The 21333-nt window shown below is 35.6% G+C and overlaps 1 protein-coding gene across 3 annotated transcripts in view; it reads right to left on the reverse strand.

The window, feature by feature from the left end:
• Window positions 1-21333, reverse strand: part of EXOC6B (exocyst complex component 6B) — a 445000-nt gene that overhangs the window by 247822 nt on the left and 175845 nt on the right. For all 3 annotated transcript variants that reach the window (XM_081156370.1, XM_081156369.1, XM_081156371.1), the window contains one exon: window positions 17001-17069. In XM_081156370.1, the coding sequence (XP_081012496.1) occupies window positions 17001-17069 (69 nt within the window). The remainder of the gene's footprint in view (window positions 1-17000; window positions 17070-21333) is intronic.

Consider the following 21333-nt stretch of genomic DNA (forward strand, 5'->3'; position numbering starts at 1 on the left):
CCTTTATCAATTGCTCTCTTTCTACATGTCTTTTCCTTAACCATCTGAAAGTATATTATCTATATCTGATCCTTTTACTCCTAAATCATTCATTGTGCATATCCTGAGAATAAAAACAATTTTTTATATAACAGAAGAGTTATCAATTTTAGAAAATATAACATTTTCCTAATCTACTGTCCATATTCCAATTTTGTCAATGGAACCAATAATGTCCTTCCTTTATAGCATACTTCCCCTCAATTACAAGATTTAGTCTAGGGGTCAGCAAACCATGGCCCAAGGGTCATATCTATCCCATTACTTGTTATGAAAATTAAGTTTTATTGGAATACAACCACACTCATTCATTTACATATTGTGTCTGGCTGCTTTTAAGCTATAACAGTAAACTTGAGTGGTTGTGACAGAAACCCTGTGGCCCACAAAGCCTAAAATATTTACTCTCAGGCCCTTCAGAGAAAATGCTTGCCAATCCCTGCTCTAGGACAATGCATTACATTTAGTTGTCATACCTCTCTACTCTCCTTTAATCTGAAATAGTTCCTCAGCTTTTCTTTATCTTTTATGATTGACATTTTTGAAAAATATTTTCTTTCTTTCTCTCCTTCCCCCCTTCCCCCCTCCCTTCCTTCCTTCCTTCCTTCCTTCCTTCCTTCCTTCCTTCCTTCCTTCCTTCCTTCCTTCCACTGAATGCTCTTCATTTTGGGTTTCTGTGATGTTTCCTCATATATTAGATTCAGGTTGTGTACTCAGGATCAGAATACTACATAAGTACTGAGATAACCCTCTCAGGGCATCTCATTCAGAGGCACACAATGTCTACCTGATCCTCAATTGTGATGTTAATTTTGATCACCTGGTAAAGATGGTGCCCAATTATAATTTCTGCCTTGTAATTAATAAGCCATATTTGGAAGAAACTTTAATACCACACAAATATACTACTCTTTACCAAAATCCCCCACCTAGACTTAGTATCTAATGATGGTTCCTGCCTAAATAAATCTTTCTTGTAATAACTGCAAAATGAAGAACCATGAAGAGTCCAAGATATCAAACACTTGCAAGCCAACAAATTAGCATGCCACCATCTCATGGATGCTAGCAGAAGGTACAAAATTCCCGGATCAGAGACAAAGGACTTTATGACTAGCATCAATAGCAGCAACCAGAGAATCAGCATTTATGCTTGCACCCATTCCCAGAGCCCCAATTTCCACAGGGCATTGTGAAGAGGTCCAGGGGACACCGACACACAGCAGTTCTCTTGACCTTGAGGAACCTTGAGCGCTAGGAACCCAAAAACCTTTGTAACCCAGAAATCTTTAATCTTCTAAAGCTGGAAGCACACCTGCTTTTTTCTCAGGTGGGAGACATGACCCCTACCTTACAAAGCTGTTGGCTACACAAACAGCTTGAAAAGATGGTCTAGAACAAACAGTCAGTGCTTCTGCGCACAAGATGTACAGAGATGCAAGAGACCCATGACTGTCTCCCAAGAGACACTCAGCAACTACAAGTAAGTCCAGTCTTCTCCCCTATTTATGTATGCATGCATTTATGTATATATGTATTCATTCATTTATATATCTATTTGTTATTAATATAGACTCATAGTTTTCTATTTTTCCCAATGAAAACACCAATACTCACAAACTCTACTTTCATTTTTTCCACTAAGATTTTTAAGTCCAGCTACTTTTTATTGTGTTATTTGATGGAAGAAATTATACTTCTGAATTTCTGAATAATATAGGAAAAAATCTAGAAAGACAATAGGCCAAATGCAACTAAAACTTAGGGAACGTGTCCTCAAAGCCCCTCCTAAAAACCTGAATAACAGCCTTATAAAAATTCCCATGTAGCCCTGTTGATCACTTAATCCCAAAACCAGTTGCAGCCAAGTGTAGTGTGGGACTGAATTTTCACTTTCTTATAGATATTGGTTTCAATGGCATCTTTTTATGTTATAAAGGAAAAAATACTAGTAGGCAGATAGAACATTTTCACAGAATGAAAGTAACTGATAGTATTGTTCTTTTCCCTGTAGCTATGGTCATCAGGCCTCCCCATAGATGGTTCTGGACAACTAGAGCAAAAATTTTGACAAACACAGTCACGTAAAAACTGAGAGTACAGAATTGTTAAAGTATGTGGCAAAGTCAAATCTGAAGGAGAAAGACTTTTGGAAAAGGTAGACTAAAAATGCAGAAGGCCTTCCCACCTCCATTCCTATTTCTAATCATTATTGAGAGAAAACCCTTAGGTCTGGTCCCTTACTGGTAACAGAAGAAGAAAAATTATAGATTATGCTTATAAAGTTCATATATCTATTAAAAATCACATTAGGATGTAATATAATATACTGAGTAACAATACTTGTAAGTGCTTAGAATAGGACTTCACACACAGCACGATAAATGCAGCCACTTCGAGGAGGATGACAATGGATAGAGGAAAAAACAAAAGACAGAATTTGTAACTAGTTTTTAGTTCTAATTCCTCTGTTTACCACTTACGTGACTTTAGATGAGTAATTTAACTGTCCGAGGCCAAGAACAGTTTTCTGTGAAAAGCGGTGTCTAAAAGAAAGGAGATACAAAAGCCCTGCTCCCCCTAGTACTTTATGATTCTTACTCTCTGCATTAGAATTTGGATAAAGGTAACATTAAACGGGGATGGGTGGTGGGAGGAAGTGCACAGGTTTTCTTGTATGGTTTCTTATATCTCTGTAACCATGTCTACACACGCATTAGTCTAGTTCCCAGTACCTTATTTTTCTCCACTGAACTCTTAAAAAGTTCTTTTTATAACAGGAAATTTTTGTGACAGGGGTGGGGGAGCAGAATACTTAAAAGTTGAAAGGAAAAATATTTCTTTTAAGATTTCGTTTGTTTCAGGTACTATGCCAGGTGTTTTTACATATATTAGTTAATTTCATTCTCACAGAAACACTGAGAGATAAACACTATTACTTGCATTTTTTTTTAATGGGGAAATTGAGCCCTGGCTGGTATGGCTAAGTTGGCTGGAGCATCGGCCCGTGCACCAAAAGGTCGCAGGTTCGTTCTCGGTCAGGGAGGAAACCATCAATGTTTCTCTCTCTCTCCCTCTCCTTTCCTCTCTCTCTAAAGTCAAGTTTTTTTAAAAAATTTTAATGGGGAAATTGAGGCTATGAGAAGTTATGTAGCATATCTAGGTCAAGATTTAGATTCAAGTTTATCTGCTTTGCCCCCAATTTTTAAAATATACCATGTTGACTAGAGGTCATTTAGCTTCTAATTTTAATTGTTTCTAAAATTACAAAAGAATTTTTACAAAATCTTTTATTCTTTGACAGAAGCTTCTTTTTTCTAACAGAAGTAGACTCAGGTGGAATGCAGCTTTTACACTTTGGCTTCCCACCGCTCTCTTTCTGAAATGCAGCCTAAAAATGTAGCACCCATCTTGCAAGAATGAAGGCAAAAACTACACGCTAAAGACAAAGGACAGGAACAACTGAACGAACCAACACTGAACTGCCTACATCTGGACTTCTTGTCATACAATAAAAAAATAAACTCTGTATTTGTCAAAACTGTTACAATTGGCTTTTAGTTACATATGGTCACATACAATCTGAACTGCTACAAGCATCACCATTAAACATATTAAATGATCTCGTTTTTATATCTAAAAAATATATTAATACATCTTATACTCTGGGCAAGAAGAAATTCCAAACCTTAATTAATTAACACTCCATATAATAGATCGGTGAACTGCAACCAAAAAAACAAAATCTTCTTACACTATAGCAGACTTGATAGTCCCTTCCTAGGTCGCTATTAATCTTTACATAGTACTTTCTAGAGGTATTTTGAACATTCATTCATTCATTCATTCATTTGCTCCTTCTTTGTAGTGGGAATAACCTAGTATTCTGACATTTCCAGAAGTTCTGGTTAAAAACATTGAGACAAGAAAATGAGATGGATTCTACCCATGCTCCTTGAGAAAATCTGGGGTGTGGACAGGCAAAAAGTCTGAATTTCTACTCTAGTGTTAAGGTTTAAACTACCTCACCTCCACACTGTGGTTTGAGATAAAGGACTCTGAAAAAGTATAGAATCCACTACAGTCTCCAGCTCAGCTTTCCCAATACCCCACAATTTAAAATGAAACAGTTCCGCCCGGCCAGGCGTGGCTCAGCAGTTGAGCGTTGACCTAGGATCCAGGCGATCGGGGTTCGATTCCCGGTCAGGGCACATGCCCGGGTTGCAGGCTCGATCAATGACTCTCTCATCATTGATGTTTCTAACTCTCTCTCCTTCTCCTTTCCTCTCTCTGAAATCAATAAAAGATATATTTTAAAAAATAAATTAATTAAATAAATAAATGAATAAATAAATAAATAAATAAATAAAATAAAACCGTTCTAGCCATAGGTTAAAAACAAACTCTTCATTATACCTGCTACGACCACAGATAAACATGAGCTCCAGTGATAGCATTTGCTTCTGGTCAGAAGATCATTTTGGTAGATACAACCTACGTAACTGTCTGAATGACCAAATTTCCCCTATAAAACAAAAGGAAATTCCTCCCCTACATGTCCTCTTAGTTTAGATCATGAGGCTTGGTAACAGTTATTTATGCTCCCCTCCCCATAATGTCCAAAACTATTGGGACAATGTATTAAGCTAAATATTCAGTATAGAAGGCATTTTAAGGAAGTAAAAAAAGAACCTAACATTTTTTAATTTAAAAACTGAAAACAAACAAAAACCTGGCAGTCACAACCAAAATAGAAAGGAAAGGGCAGAAAAAATGTCAATGATCTGGTTGGCTATATGAGATGAGGGAGAAAAGATGATAAATGTCAAACCCAGAGATCTCAGTAATGGAAGAAATTTGGCATAATTAATAGAAAGAAACATTAAAAGGGAGAAACAAAATATGAAGTATGTTTCAGAAAGAAAACTGCCTGTCTGGGCATCCTTATGAGAGAACATGGGGGTGTATATATCTGGGGTATAGACTATGAGCAGGCAGGAGGAGGTCAGAGAGTTAAGCCAAGGATAGAATATGGAAGACTGTATAAACCAAGTTAAGAAGTTTACTTTATTCTGAGATCAATGAGAAACTAAAGTAGTTAAAGCACAGTTTTGATATAATTTAAATTTTGTTTAGGATCACTGGGTGTTATATAGAAAATGAATTATTTCCTGTTCACTTTATCTCAGCTTAATAAATAGTTACATTATTGTGGTATCTAAAGCTGTTTAAGTGAGATATTATTGTTTTAAAAAAATAAGCAAACACACTTGAGAAGTTCAATGTTCCCTAAGTAATGCAAGCATTACTTATTTTTTGAAAAACAAATGTAAGCATGTCTAGGGAAAAGAATGATTAAAACATTTTTCCCTCTTGTTTTGTTCAAAGCCAATTGATATGTATGCCCATGGGTAATAAGGTCACCAGGTTAAAAGAGCAATATGACAATCATAAAAAGCTAGATTAGAGCTACTACAAACCAGGGCCCATTAGCCCATACTACAGGAAAGTTATCACTATAAATGGCTTTTCCTGTGCCCTTATCAATGCAGTGCACAAAGTATCTCACCCTCAGCTTTTCTCTATGATCTATGCAGTGTTTACGCCTATCTAACCTCCCCAGGCCCTGGTGGGTCAGTGAAACTAGAGGCCGTGAGATATGGCAGGAGAGTGATGGAACAATCTGTTAAGTGTCAGAGATGGACTACGAGTCACCAAATATTTCAGGGCAAAACTTTCCACATTAAAAAAAAGAAATCTCTAAAGAAAATACTTAACATACGTTCTATTGCTCAGAAGTCCTCAAGGTCACTATGGAAACAAACCAGAAAGCTTCCAGCTCTGTTCTCACAGTATAAGCTGGCTTCTCCACAGTGCAGCTGCATTCATCTTAGGTAGTGGGGGAAAGCAGATGAACATTCTGAGGGGCGAAATAAAGCCCACTTAAAATGAAAAAATTTTTAAACATGTATAAAAAGGATCAAGAAGAATAGCGTCTAAATATCAGCGCCTGAAATATGAATCACATAAAGTTCTTAAAAAATAAATTTCCTAACATCATGCTATTCCAAAGGATTTGAAAATGCCACCTACTCATTTCAAATTACTGTTCGCAGAAAGGCTTTTCCATTAAAAGTTCAATGTTCTTTTCTTATTTCCCAAAGAAAATGTATATATTTCAAATAAACATGATGGATTTTAAAACACCAGGCCTCTTAAGAGTCCCTTACAAAGCAGCTTTTCTCTAGGGCCATTCAATTACAAACTTTTTGAAAGCAGAAAGTGTCCTGATCGCCTTTACATCTTTCACTGCTTAAATAAAATTTAGCATGGTTACCATTTAACATGGTTATTTTTTGCAGATCTTCTCAGAATATACTTGAGTGTATCAATATGAACTGTGAAAAACCCAAGACAGCAACAGAGTAGAGAGTTTTGATGACATTTCAAACAGGAGTCCTTTCCTTTTTTTATTTTTTTGAACAGATCAACTGATGAGGCTGGTGCTCCCCAGAAACACATCTTCAGAGACAACTTTAAGGAAATCTGGATCATTAAGCTATATGCCTCTGGCGATGCTGGAATTCTATATCCACAGTTTCCAATTCTGTGTGACTAGCAAAATAAAGTGATGTTTCCCCCTCTCTCTCTGCAACACCATCTTTGAAAATGTCAAAGAAGAAAAAGAAAAAAAAAAAACCTTATTCACAAACTCTAGGCACCTAGAATTTTGCATATAGGCCTCATTCTCATTTGTCTTCATTTCTACTATAGGGGTAGAAAATGACCCTGCTTATATTTAACACCCAGACAGAATATTTAAACGTTCACCCGTGTGTCTTTGTAAAATATTGAAAGAGTTTAAATAATGGGTTTTTACTATAGTTATATAAAATACCTAAAAGTCAACAGTCTCAACGTTTATAATAGAATCAGAGTAGCTCTACAAAAAAACTAGGCTATGGTGAAGTACAATCAATTTTAATGAAAACTAAAAAAAAAAACAGTCAAGAGCTCTATTTACCTATTATAGTTCACATCAATGGTCAGTGAGCAGCACTGACAAAAAATTATGTGAAGTTGATGTATGATTTTTTTTTTTTCATTTGCCAATCAAGATGTAGCAGAAATGCTCTGCAATTTTTTTTAAAGAGGGGGGGGTCTCATTTTTAAAAATCAATAATAATTTTTAAATATGGCATCAAAACTACACTCAATCCTTCAGATTTCCTTTAAGTGTGTGTTTCAATTCTTGCTACTAAATTTACTAGATTATTAAATAACAACAGTTCAGGAATAAGAACCCTAAAACTCTTAACCTCTGGTACCAATAAAACTATTTCATAGCCTGATTCAGTGAGGCCAGTCTCTACTAGGTGGGGTGTTTTCTTCATATTTAACATATAAGCCACCTACTTAATGCAGTCAAATTTGTGAAGCACTATGAGACTGCTGAACAAAGTGTTTTATATAAAAATCCAACGTATTATTATAAATACATATGTAAACAACCCTTCAACTACCACTATACAATAGGATCTTTAAGCCTAAACTTGAGGATGTCAAGCTATTCATTTCCCTTTAATTGAAAACTCCAGTAGTATCTTAGATTCTTCAAGTATCTACTTCCCAAGTGCTTCACTATAATAGCCGATTGCTACCAAAGTTCTTTAAGTAATATCATTAAGTAATTCCCTGGACACCTCAGAAAACATGTCACATAGAACTGCTTATATCTGTTCCTTTTTCCACTCTCCAAGTCCTTTCCTTGCTATTATCTGCAGCTACATGGCCATGAATTTTGTAGTTTCCCCCAGCTGTCAGTGCAGACCATGTGAGTACAAACCCTCAGATTAGAAAGGGAGAAACATGTTCCAGGAAGCTTCCTGCCCACGCCACCTCACCCCATCCCGGTTCCAGCAATGATCATGAAGGATTTGTAAAGAGGCTGTGGGTAAGTTCAGGCTCTGCTGCTGATTCACCTCTCCTAATTATAGCCCAGTAAGATGAGACGCTATTAAAAGTAAGAGGTAAAATATTCTGAAATTTAACACAATTACTTATGTTAAAGGAGATAAATTACTAACTAGAGTTCTTAGAATTATCCCTAAATCTCTGCTCTGAATCTTTCTAAGCAGAAGAATTCAGGGGACAAAACTATTAGTTTAGGTGCTGAGACTAACTTATTCTTAACAGAAAAAGCAGGTGACCAGTTTGCGATGCATAACGGCTGTTCAGGGAACAAGGATTTATGACACGGAAATAAGGTCACTCTGAAATATGCTTTCATATTTAGATCTTGGCAAGGCTTCTAAACCTAAGAAAAAGGCAAGGTGGTAGGGAGTCCTTAGGAGACACAGAAGGGGCAGCGCAATGGAATTGGGGTAAGCTGTTCTGAGGCATAGGTCTATGGTCAGTAGGTACCTAAAACCTAACTCACCTTGTAGTTCCCTTTAGATGAGGGCTTCTTTCTAGGTCTATGATGGATAAGTTTCAAAAGTTGGAGAAGCCTCTGAAGTCTAAGCAAAATCATACATGCACGGACCTGTGTACATTTTGTCTGGGGAAAATGTTCCCAGCTTTCATCAAATTCTCAGAGGCCCTTTGCCCAAGGAAGTTAAAATAATACTGTACTTGCTAGAGCCTTTGTAAAAATGAATTCACTACACTAATTACATTCTGCATTTCCTTATATCTTTGGCTGGTTTACCGTCTTCTTTAGTGATCGAAGGGAATTAGATACAACTGAGGTTCTTATGATTCACACTGCTGCTTACTAAAAAAATTTATATGTTGCTATAATTTCTATCCCTAAGCCCAAGATGTCAGAAATCTTTAAAGTATACCTTTTATTATAGTATAACACACATGCAGAAAAATACAGAAATCAAAGGTGTACATTTATGAACATTTTTTAATCTGGAATCTTTAAAAATTATTACTCAGATGATGTAGATATCCAAGAAGAGGACAGGATCATAAATGAGACCCATATACTAGGGGTATGGTTGTATTTATAGGTTTGCTCCCACAGTCTCCTGAAGACACCTAAGCTCCTTTTTGGGATATATATATATATATATATATATATATATATATACACACACACACACACACACACACACACACACACACACATATATACCCTTTCAGTGACAGAAGGGTGAGTGAGCAGCAAATTTGGAGAAGAGTCAGAAAGATGTTACATTATATAGAGGAGCTTAAAAGTACATACAAATCTTTTCTAAAATGAGCTGGTTTCAAGGCTTGGAGCCCAAGTCCATCAACATGGCAGATATCACTGAGCTGAGAGAATTTTCAAAAAATCTGCCAGACAGACTGGTTTCTTGTCTTCATTAGACAGATAGTCCACCCATCTTTTAAACTACTGCCACACTATGTACAGGAATCTCAGATTATTATTCATCATTTCCATCCAGAAAACATTTTAGCTTGTTATTTTCTCCTTAAAAATGTTATCTTTAATGACTGTAAAATGTTTTATATCCTACCCTTACCTGCCGGTCTCTAAACTGTATATGAAGATTTAAACAGTATAAGTTGTTTAAAACAATTCTACAAAAGGTATCTACCTTTGCCCTGCACACTTCCACTGCATCACTACATCAAGGACCGAGTCTCAATTAACCACTATCTGACCCTTGTTCACTTTCTTCCCTCCCCTCCTCCTGCCAAAGTTTGCCCTTCCTGCCAAAGTTCAGCACTTCCTAGAAAAGTCTCGCTGCCTGTTTGATATTGTACTTCACTTTAGTCACCAAAGGAAGAATTTACAGGTGCTTGGCCCCATCTATAAGACCATGACCGAAATCTGACCTCCTGTTACAATACGTGAACTCCTGCCCTACTGATAAGGCTGGCAGATATAAGTAGGATTTTTCAAATAATCCTTTGGGAATTTATAAGCAGCACAGCCATAAAAGGGGGGTGAATGGAAGGTCGGTTTCACTAAAAATAATAAATATTGCCATGTTTATTCAAAGTGTGCCTTGTTATCCTCCAGGCCAAAAGTTCAGATAAACACTATTGTAAATGACAAAATATTAGAACTTTTTGTTACTTCTGTTATGATCCTTCCGTTGGACACCAATAGAACTGTTTTCCCTCGCCTGAGTCCCAGCCCTGATATTGTATAACACTGCCTGAGACCAGAATACTGGATTCGTTTGCAGGTCAAAGAAGGATAGTTACCTTTCAAAATCAAAACCAAAACTTTATTAAATATTATATACTACTAATACTGAATGCTAAGAACAAAGGCTAAAAAAGATGAATAAAACATGGTACCTGCCCTAAAAGAGCTTATAGTCTATTGAGGAGGGAAAATACATATTTAGAATACTATAATATAATACGGGAAGCACTCACTAATAGAAACATGTACTAGGTCCCATAATAGTGCCAAGGGGATGGGGGTCAGGAAAATTTGCTGGAGGACACAAGTATGAAATAAATATGAATCAGTAAAATAAAAAGAAATGAGACTAGTAATTCAGGCAGAAGGACTAGCATGAGGAATGGATGAGAAGCATTTCAGTATCATGAAAGCAAGGTGGTAACCAGCAGAAACATGGCAGACAGTATATAAACTACTCTATGCTATATTATCTTCTATAATTCTGTATTTTACTCCACAGATGACCACAAAGAATTTTAATCAGATAACATATACGTCAGATTTGCATGACAGGTTACTATTGCAACAGGGAGGAGTGAGTTATCGATGTCTGATATGAGGCAGGGAGAACAGTAGGAGACTCAACAATCCCGGTAAGAAACTGAACGAGGGCAGTCATTTAAAGATGGGCAGGATGGCACCAAGTAAACCATTCCTAGATCAAGGTAGCGGCCGCAAGGTACGGAGAGCTGAGTGTAGCACTGAGAAGAAAGGACGAGCCTAGGTTTCTGCATGGTAACTAGACAGGTGACACTGTTATTACCTGAGCTCGCTGTAAATTCAGAAGAAATAGATTTTAAGGGGGTGGTGGGAGATAATGAGCCCATTTTGAAACATGAAGAGCTTGTGTTGCCAATGAAATATCCAAAAGTTAAGGTTCAGTAGACTATTATATTAAAAAGTGTACAGCTCAAGGAGAAGCTGAGAACTAGAGATACAGGGTTGAAAGTCATTAGCACGTTAAACCATGAAAGTAGGTAACATCATTCAAGAAAGACAGGAGAGAAAGAAGAGAAGTGGCAACACTGAGGGACACAAGGCAGTAAAGCCCACAAGGACCAACACAGGTAACAATCCTCAGAAAGGCTGGTAGAAGAGAAGGGAACCTACTGGAAAGGAAGACAAAGGGATTAAGAATTTTAAGGAGTACATGATCAATAAAGTCAAAAGCAGCTGACAGGTCCAGTAAGATGCAGATTAGAGCAGTGGTATGAACAGAAGATAAATGCACTGAGTTGATGAGAGAAGGAAGAATGAAGAAGCAGAGGCGAGTCTTGCAATGGAAAGAAATAGGAGGAATAAGGTTTATTTTTCCCTCAGTCCTCATTTCTCTACTCCCAAATATTTTCTTAAAGTCTAATGTTAATATCAATTAGATCAGAAAATAAGAAAATATTTGTCACAAATCTTTATATTAAGTAATCTATTTTTAAATATCTTTGCCACTAACATTATGAGGACCTTCACCATACATAATACTAATTAGTGATCTGAGAGTGAGGAAACAAATACGGAAAAGTGACAAATTACAGTCCCCAAAAAGCTTTGAAAAGACTCATCCCTAGAAGTTATATATATCTGGCCCTTACTTTAGCAAAGGAGATATTTGAGTTATTAAAGTCCCTGTAGGTCTGGAACAGCAATGTCTCACAGATAAACACGTATTCCAGAAAAATATAGAGCTGAGTTCTTACCACTAGTTATACCTTTCAAAACTAGAAAATACTATGAATGGGAGAGGGGGCCTGTTTCTGCCATATAAACATTGAGTTATCAATTTGTTATAAATTGCCAACATTATAAAATGCCACTCTGTAGAACTGATTTTTAAATGGGCAACTTAAGGTCCTCCTGTTTAGTCTTCACAGTTTAGGACTCTACAGTCTTTGTATACTTAAGAAGGTATAAATTTTAAATAATTGACGAACTTTTTATGTTTATGGCAGAGATTAGAACCTCTACTTGTCTATATTCTTGTCAAATAATTTTTAAAATATTAGTAATGTGTCTAATAATCAGCATCAGAAATACATAATTTTGGCTAAATTAACTGCCATCTATTAAATGCTAATTATATGCCACAGACTGAGGTAGGCACTGTTCATACAATATCTGTACTGAGCTAAGAAGGTAATTATTACCACATTTCACATGTGAAAAAGCTAAGGTTTAAGTGGCTTGCCTAACACCACACAGCTGGTAAGTGTGCAAATACATTACTTCAGTACTCTTAAGAATCACTATTAGAGCTCTCATTTGAGGAAAATTTGTTACAATTTCTATATCATAAAATCTTACAAAAACTAGCATGCACACAGTGATGAAAATCAGTGCTGTCATATTAAAGTCATTCAAAAATTTTAACTTGTGCCCTGGTAGGTTGTAATATTTCTTTAATGCATAAGTTCTTGGCTTATTCACACATTCTTGCTTCTCCAAATCCACTTCACGTGGAAGAGAAAATCAGTGAGTGTTTACTGAATAAGTAGGTGAATAATACGGGTAGAGTTAGCATATGTTCAAACAAATGTACTGCATTCTTTAGCTACCACTTATTTATTCATTCATTCAACTAGTATTTATTGAGTACCTACTGCATGTCAAGGACTGCTGTTGGTACTGAGAATATAAATTAAACAAACTATCCATTTTCATAGACTTTACAGTATTTGAGAGGAAAAATTCACTTGATTTCACAATTATGGGGCTTAAAATAAACCTTGAAACTTGATATGAGTGAATATGGTTCTTTTTCTATAGACATTTGGCTTAAATACAACAACTATAAACTCCTACCACCATACAGACTAATGAAGAGACTAAACAAAACCATGGAGCATGGAAGCAAGATGATAGGGAGGAAGGAGAAAGTGTGTGGCAAAGAAAAAAATGCATATTACTACACATGGGGTTTCTACTCAACTGTCAAGAAACAGATAACTCCTATCTTATATAAATAATTTCATAAAAGAGAACAGGGAAGAATCTTCAACCATTTTAATGAGGCTAACATAACAATGACTTATAAATACTATAAGGACAATACAAAAAAAGAAAGAAAGAAAATTATAGGCCTGTGTTACTTATGACCATATTTATAAATACAAAAAAAAAATAAAAATAAATAAATTAATTAATAAACAAATAAGACTTAAATTCCACAGGATGTTAAAAAAGCAGTAATACGTCCTCATCAAGTTGGATTTATCTAACAAATGCAAGGATGGTTTAATATCAGAAAAATCTATCAATGAAATTCACCACATTCATAAATTAAAGGATAAAAAAAACCACAGAATTATATTAATAAATTTAGAAAACAAATTCAGTAAAATTCAACATTCATTTATGTTTTTATTTTAAAAATTCAGGAGTCTAGGAATAACTAGATGAATATTTACCAAAAACCTATTGCAAACATCAGTTAAGGGAGAAACTTACAGATACATTCTCTTTGAGATTAGAAATCAGACAAGGATGCCCACTATCACCTTACTAAACAACAAAGTAATGATGATCCTGGTGAATACAATAAGATAGTGAAAAGAACAATGAGATACATGCATAGAAAGAAAAGAAACAAAATCAAATTTCTAAAGGCATTATGATCAACTATACAGAAACATATCATAAACCAAAAAGCAAACTGTAATAGAAGAGCTGAGCCAAGTTGTCAGATGTAAGGTTAACATACAAAACTCAATAGTGTTCCTCAATATCAGCAATAACTAATTAGAAAACAAAGTAGAAAACGGTAACAAAAATTGTAAGTATTTTGCTACTACCCTAACGAAGAATGCAAAAGACTATTAACATAGAAAAAAGGCTTGATTAAATAATTTAAAAGTAGATCTTATTCTTTCATGAATGAGATGACTCAGTATTATAAAAGTATCAATTCTTTCCAAAATTTATCTATATTCAATCAATTCAAATCAAAATTCTAGAAGTACTTTTTTATGAACTCAAACTGATTCTAAAATATATATTGAAAAGTAAAGGTCTAAAATAGTGAAGGCAATTTAAAAGAGGAGGAATGAGAAGGGACTTCTTTTACCAATATATGTAGATATATTACAAAACCAAATATAACAAACTATAGAGCTGAGAAATAGATTCGTGTAAATATGGATATTTAGGGTATTGCCAAAGGTACTACCAGGACTCACTGGTAATGTATAAATTATGTAGTAGAAACATAATTTGGGAAAATTTAATTCATCACACAAAAAAATTAAGTTTCATCTATCCCTCTTATTATATACAATGGTAAACCCAAGACAGATCAAAATCAAAATGTGAATGGTAAAATGTTAAAGATAATGTAAGGCAATGCTCTTGACCTCAAAATAGAGAGGGATTTAAAATAAAATAAAAAAAGATGTAAAAATACAAACTACATGTAAGGTTAAAGTTGATAGACTTGATTATATCAAAACCAATAATTTCTGTTTCATAAAATATAACATAGACATACCTTAGCACATGATGGCAAACTGGGGGGAAAAATTTACAATATCCTAAACTGTCAATATCTACCATATACAGTGTAAGAAATTTCTAAAGTTTCCCTTTCCAGCAAAATAAAAAACTAAAACAAGAAATCTTGAGAATATTACACTAAGCGAAATAAGTCAGAAAAGTTAAGAACCATATGATCTCACTCATGTGGTATATAAAACTGAAAGCAAAAATGAGCAAACAAGGAAAACAAACAAAAACTCATTGACACAGACAACAGTGCAGTGGTTATGGAAGGAAAGGGGGTAGAGGGGTGTAAAGGGCAAAGGGGATCAAATATATGGTGACCGAAGAAGATTTAACTTTGGGTGGTGAGCACACAATGCAATATAAAGGTGATGTACCATAGCATTGTACACTTGAAACCTATATAATCTTATTAGCCAATGTCACCTCAATAAATTTAATTTTTAAAAAAAGAAATCACTGTGAAACAGAAACAAAACCAAAATTTAAAAATCTTTTCACCTATTCTACATATAACAGACTAGCTATTTCAGAGGAAAATATATATATATATTTATTTTCTAGGTGTTTTACTGAAAAAAAATTCAATACAAAAATTGAACAAAGGTTAAAGATAGGCAGTTTAGAGAAGACAAATCTTAAATAATTAGTAAGTCTATAAAGAGAATCATAATATTACCGGTAATCAGAGAAATGCAAATTATAACAAAGAGCTATAATTCAACATCCATCAGGTTAACAAAAATTAAAATTAGTGAAATTAAGTATTTTACAATTCTTTATGACCCAGGAATTCCATTCCTAAACATAGAAACTTGCACGCAAGTCCATAAGGGTATACAATTTGTTACAGAAGAATGTTAGAGGCAATTTAAGTTTGATCACTAACATAATAGATAATTAAAGTACAGCAAACACAAACCATCAGGTAACTATCATGCAGTAGCAGGAGCGATGAGTTAGATATACAGACAATAACAAGGATAGATATTAAAGATCGTGCTAAAAAAAAAAAAAAAAAAGAAGTAAAACTAGATCCATAAGACAACACCATTCGAGTAAATGTAAAACACCTACATATATAAAGATCACTAGTTTTCAAGGACACAAACACAAGCATGACTCTATATTAAACATATTAGAGTTAGTTGGGGATAGGAGACAAGTGGGACTGTGGATAAGAGATGAACGGAAAAAAACATGATAAAATAAAATTCAAAAGGTGGCCTTGTATGAAATGATAACAGTGTGTCACAAACTAAGATATATATGATTTCTTTAATTCTCTGAACATGAGATTGAAAAAAAATTGTCTACTTATTTTAAGTGCCTTGATACAACTCAATCGATATCCTGCTTCATCTTTATTTAACAAGGAATGAGAGGTGGAAAAAAGAAGTTAGACAGGGGGGATAGAGGGAGGGGGAAGAGGAAGCTGGAGGGCTAGGAGAACTGAAAGGAAGGAGGAGAGAGGAGAGAAAGCTACCAGGTCTTTTCTCAAACTAATAGAGATCAGCACAAAATACTGCAGGCCATAAAGTCCAAGGACCAGTCCAAAACTGGAGTAATGACTAAGTGACACTGGGTTAAATATCTGGAGAAAGAAAATGGTTGACAGACTGGGCAGTAAGGTACACTCAGACGTATTTTGCTTTGCCTGATAGTAACAACAACCTGACAGAAGCCTAACTGAACTTTGCTAGAAAAATATCAATAATTGGCTTCTCTCATCAAGTTGTCTTTAATGATACTTTAATGTCATAGTTCAATTTTTTTAACTGACTTTGTATGTATCTGTGTGTCTACAAGTAGGTGTACTACCAGGATGGAGAGAAATTCTAATTCATATATTAGAATACCATTAACACCCATAAAATTATCCCCCCAGAGAAGCTCTTCTTTCCATATGCTTTGACAAAAGGAGTAACTGTCATCAGGAATAAAAAACAGTTTTTACATTACTTTAATATGTAAAGATAGGCTATTGTTATTTAAGTAACTACATTATTAAATTAAAAACTGGAATCTGAACATGTAACTACTTTTAGGTATAATCTAATAACGTGTTGACATAGAAATTAATGTTACAAGCTATAGCCTATTACATGGCAAACAAAAGATCCAAGAAGAAAAGAAAGACTTTTTATAAAACTCAATACGCATTAAATAATAGTTTCTCTGTCCTTATTCTTAATAATAACAAAAATTATCAAAAATGAGAAAACAGAGTTTGAATTCAATATATATCTTTATTAGGCAGAGCCAAATAAAGACTCACCAGGACAGAATATATGTGTAGACATCGATAAACAGGAGAGAAATCCACCAAATCTTGGGCCCCAGGTACCTGCAAAACAATCAAGACTGTCACAAAATATTCAAACAAAGCTATTCACAGCAACTACATTCATTTTTACTATCCAACTGTTAAAACACACACACACGCACAGAATATGCTAGAAAGAGAGGACGGATCATGTAAAAAATAAGATAAAGCATGGAAAAGCCAAACCTAGAAGTAATACCAGCAAATTGTAATATGAACAATGCATATAGATTAAACCTAGACATCCAAAGAGAAAGTAAAACAAAAAAACATCAGGTAAGAAATGGATTATAGTCACAGTGCTAAAACTGATTTGTTATGTGACCTGACAATAGTAAATCACAATTACTTTGGCTTCAATTTCCTTAACCGAAAAAGAAACTATGAGTTGACCTATAGGAATTTAGTAAGAATAAAAGGAGACACTGAACATAAATATTAAACAAACAAAATAAAGCAAAAAAGACAAAATTACAGAAAGAAATAATTTTTTTAAAAAGACTGAGCTGAAGTTTTTATTGTAACACTGGTAACTATATGATTCATCAGAATATAACCATCTCGCCCAGCCGGGCGTGGCTCAGCGGTTGAGCATCGACCTAGGATCCAGGGGATCAGGGTTCGATTCCCCGTTAGGGCACATGCCCGGGATGCGGGCTGCAGCCAATCAATGACTCTCATCATTGACGTTTCTATCTCTCTCTCTCTCTCTCTCCCCCCCTTCCTCTCTGAAATCAATAAAGATATATTTTTTTAAAAAAAGAAAAAAGAAGGAATATAAACATCTCTATATTTACTGGTTCAAATTTATTGGCGGTTTTGTTCATTTGCCTGCATCCACGAAGGCAGAGAATAAATCTCTACGTATAAGAATCTCACAGTGCTACATACGCTGTAAACACTCAAACTTTTATGTGAATCCAAAGATTGACAGCAAGGTACTCATGATCCTACACCATAGCCCAAGCAACATTACTGAGAAAACAGTTTATAGACACGTGGGCCCATGTAGTTAAATAAAAAGTAAGATTAAAAGCACATCTTAACACAAAATGAAGCAAAGCGACCATCCAGGCACTCTTGCTTGAAATGACCACAGCATTAAAGCCTCTTTGACTGCAAAGCAGAGATTTGGGGAAAATTTGTCTTTCCAGAAAACCAGAGTCTACCAGGGAAAACCAGAGCTAAACAAAACACAATCTCAAAAGAAGAAAAATAGAACTTGATAAAATTATATTTATAGTAGTATTTAAACTACATAAAAATTAAAATGCATATGAAAAAAAGACAAGAAACGTTAAAAAAAAAACTTGACGTGTATAGGTAATGAAACTTTTTTCTTTTACTTAGAATTAATGATTATAAAGTTATTTATTGTAAATATATTTATAAAAAGTTAAGGATATATCTTAACCTAATTTTGAATAAAAAATTCAATCACCACTTTGTTTATATTTTCTTCCTGCAGTTTACTTTGTTTTGCTTTGACTCAGAGGTATAGTTTTATACAAAAAGAAACTGCTTCAAACCATTCTTCAGACAGAGCCTTGGCCCCTTCCCAGGTCGGATCCATCCTTATTGAATGAACAGCCACATTAGGGGACAGTTTCCCTACAAACCTGTGATGAATAAGCTAATGGGGGCCCCTTACTAATGGGCTAATAAACTGGTTTATCTGCGGGACACACACACACATGCATGCAGAAGACGAAGGCCTTTCCTGTCATCTCCCACCAAATTTTTACAACCAAACCTCTCGTCCATGAGGCTGTGCTAACACCATCACACTCCGCTTCAGCCTAAGTGCCCTGGCCGGGGAACATGGGCTTTGCTGCCTCTCGGCTCTGAAACCACAGCCGGCTAGGTCCTCCCGCGTACAGGACGGCCCGCTTTGAAAGCAGCACACGCAGAAACCCAGGCAAGAGCCGATGGAGCCCAGTGGCCTTCAGTTCCCACACTTGCCCTTCCCCGAGCAGCCTACCATTCAGAGTCAGTTTCGCCCCAGGCTTCCTTCTGCGAGGAGCCCAGGGTCGCGGGGAGGCCTGTAAAGCGCACACTGACTCATGTGGCTCTGAGCCGGCCGCCTCTTCGCTACTTTCACTAACGAAAAAGAACCACATCTAGGGAAAGGGAAGGGAAGACAGCAGCCTGCCCTGTACGTGAAGGAATGCTACGCGTTTGGAAGGATAAGAAATGAACTTTCAAAAATCTAAATAAATGGGGGTGGGAAAGGGAGCCAAAGGCAGTTTTCCGGACTCACATCAACAGGCCTGTTCTAAGGTCCGCCTTTCGCTCCCCATTTAAAATGCTAAATCTATCAGACTGTCTTCACCCTTCCTCCCCTCCTCTGCCCCTCCTTCCCCTCAAGTTGCAAGAATGGTTCGAGCAGGTTTAGGTTTCAGCTGGGGCCGAGGGAGGGGTCCAAGGACACTTTCCTAAGCTAACAATGACTGTCTCTAATGGTTTCTGTCTCCTAACAAAAGCCAGGACTCGGTCCTTATCAGCTTCATCTAATTTTTCCTTTCCAAAGTAAATAACACAGCCCTTGCATTTTACACATGTCCAAGTTTGACAAATCATTATTGACTGAGACTATAACTGATAAGAGATAACTTTGTGGTAGGACGTTGTCATTTCCTCTCATAAGGGCTTTCTTTCTGAGATACAGAAACATGATTAAAATAGTTAAACATTTCCTCTGCCTGGCAGTCAGGAACTCAAGACATTAAGATACTGGAGTCTGCATTTTTCTAGTTCAAATAGATCCAGGAAGATATTAACCGTGGCCACAAATAGTACAGTCAAGATTATTCTGCTTTTTTTTAACTAATTCTTTTCCTTATGAATTCACATGAAATAATTTCATCACCAAGGACAGCAGCTGCCTAATCCCCTATATGGTTTCTGAAGGGAGAGCACTAGTGCCTTCTGTCACCTCAAACCTCCTTATTTGCAGAGAAGCAAATAGTAAGATTTTAGATTTTGTAACTAAAAAAACCTATGCCTCAGAGCATGTTATAATATTATATAACTTAAGATGTTAAAATAATATTCTAGTAAAAGAATTTAGGGGTGACTGGATTACAATATTCAGAGATAGATACAAGGAAGGAAACTACTACATTCTACAATTACACCATCACATAACCATTAGAGATCGTGTATCTACCAATGTATATGACTAATCTGTCTGTTTCAATATGACATTTACATTTATACAGCTTCCATCAATACACCAGCAAGAAAACAAATGATGCCACTATACAGATCACTAAAAAGAGTTTTTAGACAAAGGAAGCTCTAAAGTAAGAAAGTAAATTTAAAAATAGGATTAATGAAAGGCACACTGAAAAAATAGTCTTATAAGCCTTTCAGGCAATATATTTTGAGGAAGATATAAAAATTCCAAATAGAGCCTTGGCCCGGTGGCTCAGCTGGTTGGAGCACTGTCTGGTACACCAAAAACTTGTGGGTCCAATTCCTGCTCAGGGCACATACCTAGGTTGTGGGTTCAATACCCAGTAGGGGGGCATACAGGAGGCAATCAATCGATGTTTCTCTCACTCATCAATGTTTCTCTCACCCTCCCTCTCTCTCTAAAAAATCAATAACAACATACCCATAGGTGAGGATTTAAAAAAAAAAAAAAATCCAAGTAGAAATGGGAATATTAGATGGTCAGAAAGAAAAGAAACATGAACATTTAATTATGAAAATTCTTGCAAAACATCAGGATCTGACTTTTAGGATGTTTTTCTTCTGATCGAATATATCTTAGTTCAGGTCAAAGTCTCTGAAAATGGAAAGTTAATGGGTAAGTTCCTCTCATACAGAATAAAGAAAATGATTTAACTTATTAAAGAAAAAAGGAGATTTTGATTTTAAAATAAATAATGGCATTCAAGTGTTAGCAAATACATCCATTTAAAAATTTTATAACACCCCTTGCCCCAAAAAAAGGAGCTCGGAATTAGTAGCCATTTCTACTATTTTAAAAGACTCACTAGGGAATGAGGTAGGAAAAATAAAAGTGTCTGCAGGTAACAATCTGATAAATCTACCTGCTTTATTACGGGGTGAGCATACCATTAGGAACAAAGACTGAAGTACCAGAAAAGATTGCTTGTCTCCCTCCACTCAAGAATCGAAGCAAATGGACTGAGAAATGTACCTCCGCTGCTGATAAAGATAGTACGTGAAAACAGAAATGCATTAGTGCGCTCTAGCCCTGCTGTTCGCACAGCTGTCCCAGGAGATACACACACACATGCCATTTATTTTTCTC

The sequence above is a fragment of the Miniopterus schreibersii genome, assembly GCF_964146895.1.
Source record: "Miniopterus schreibersii genome assembly, chromosome: 13".
In the NCBI taxonomy this organism is placed as follows: Eukaryota; Metazoa; Chordata; class Mammalia; order Chiroptera; family Miniopteridae; genus Miniopterus; species Miniopterus schreibersii.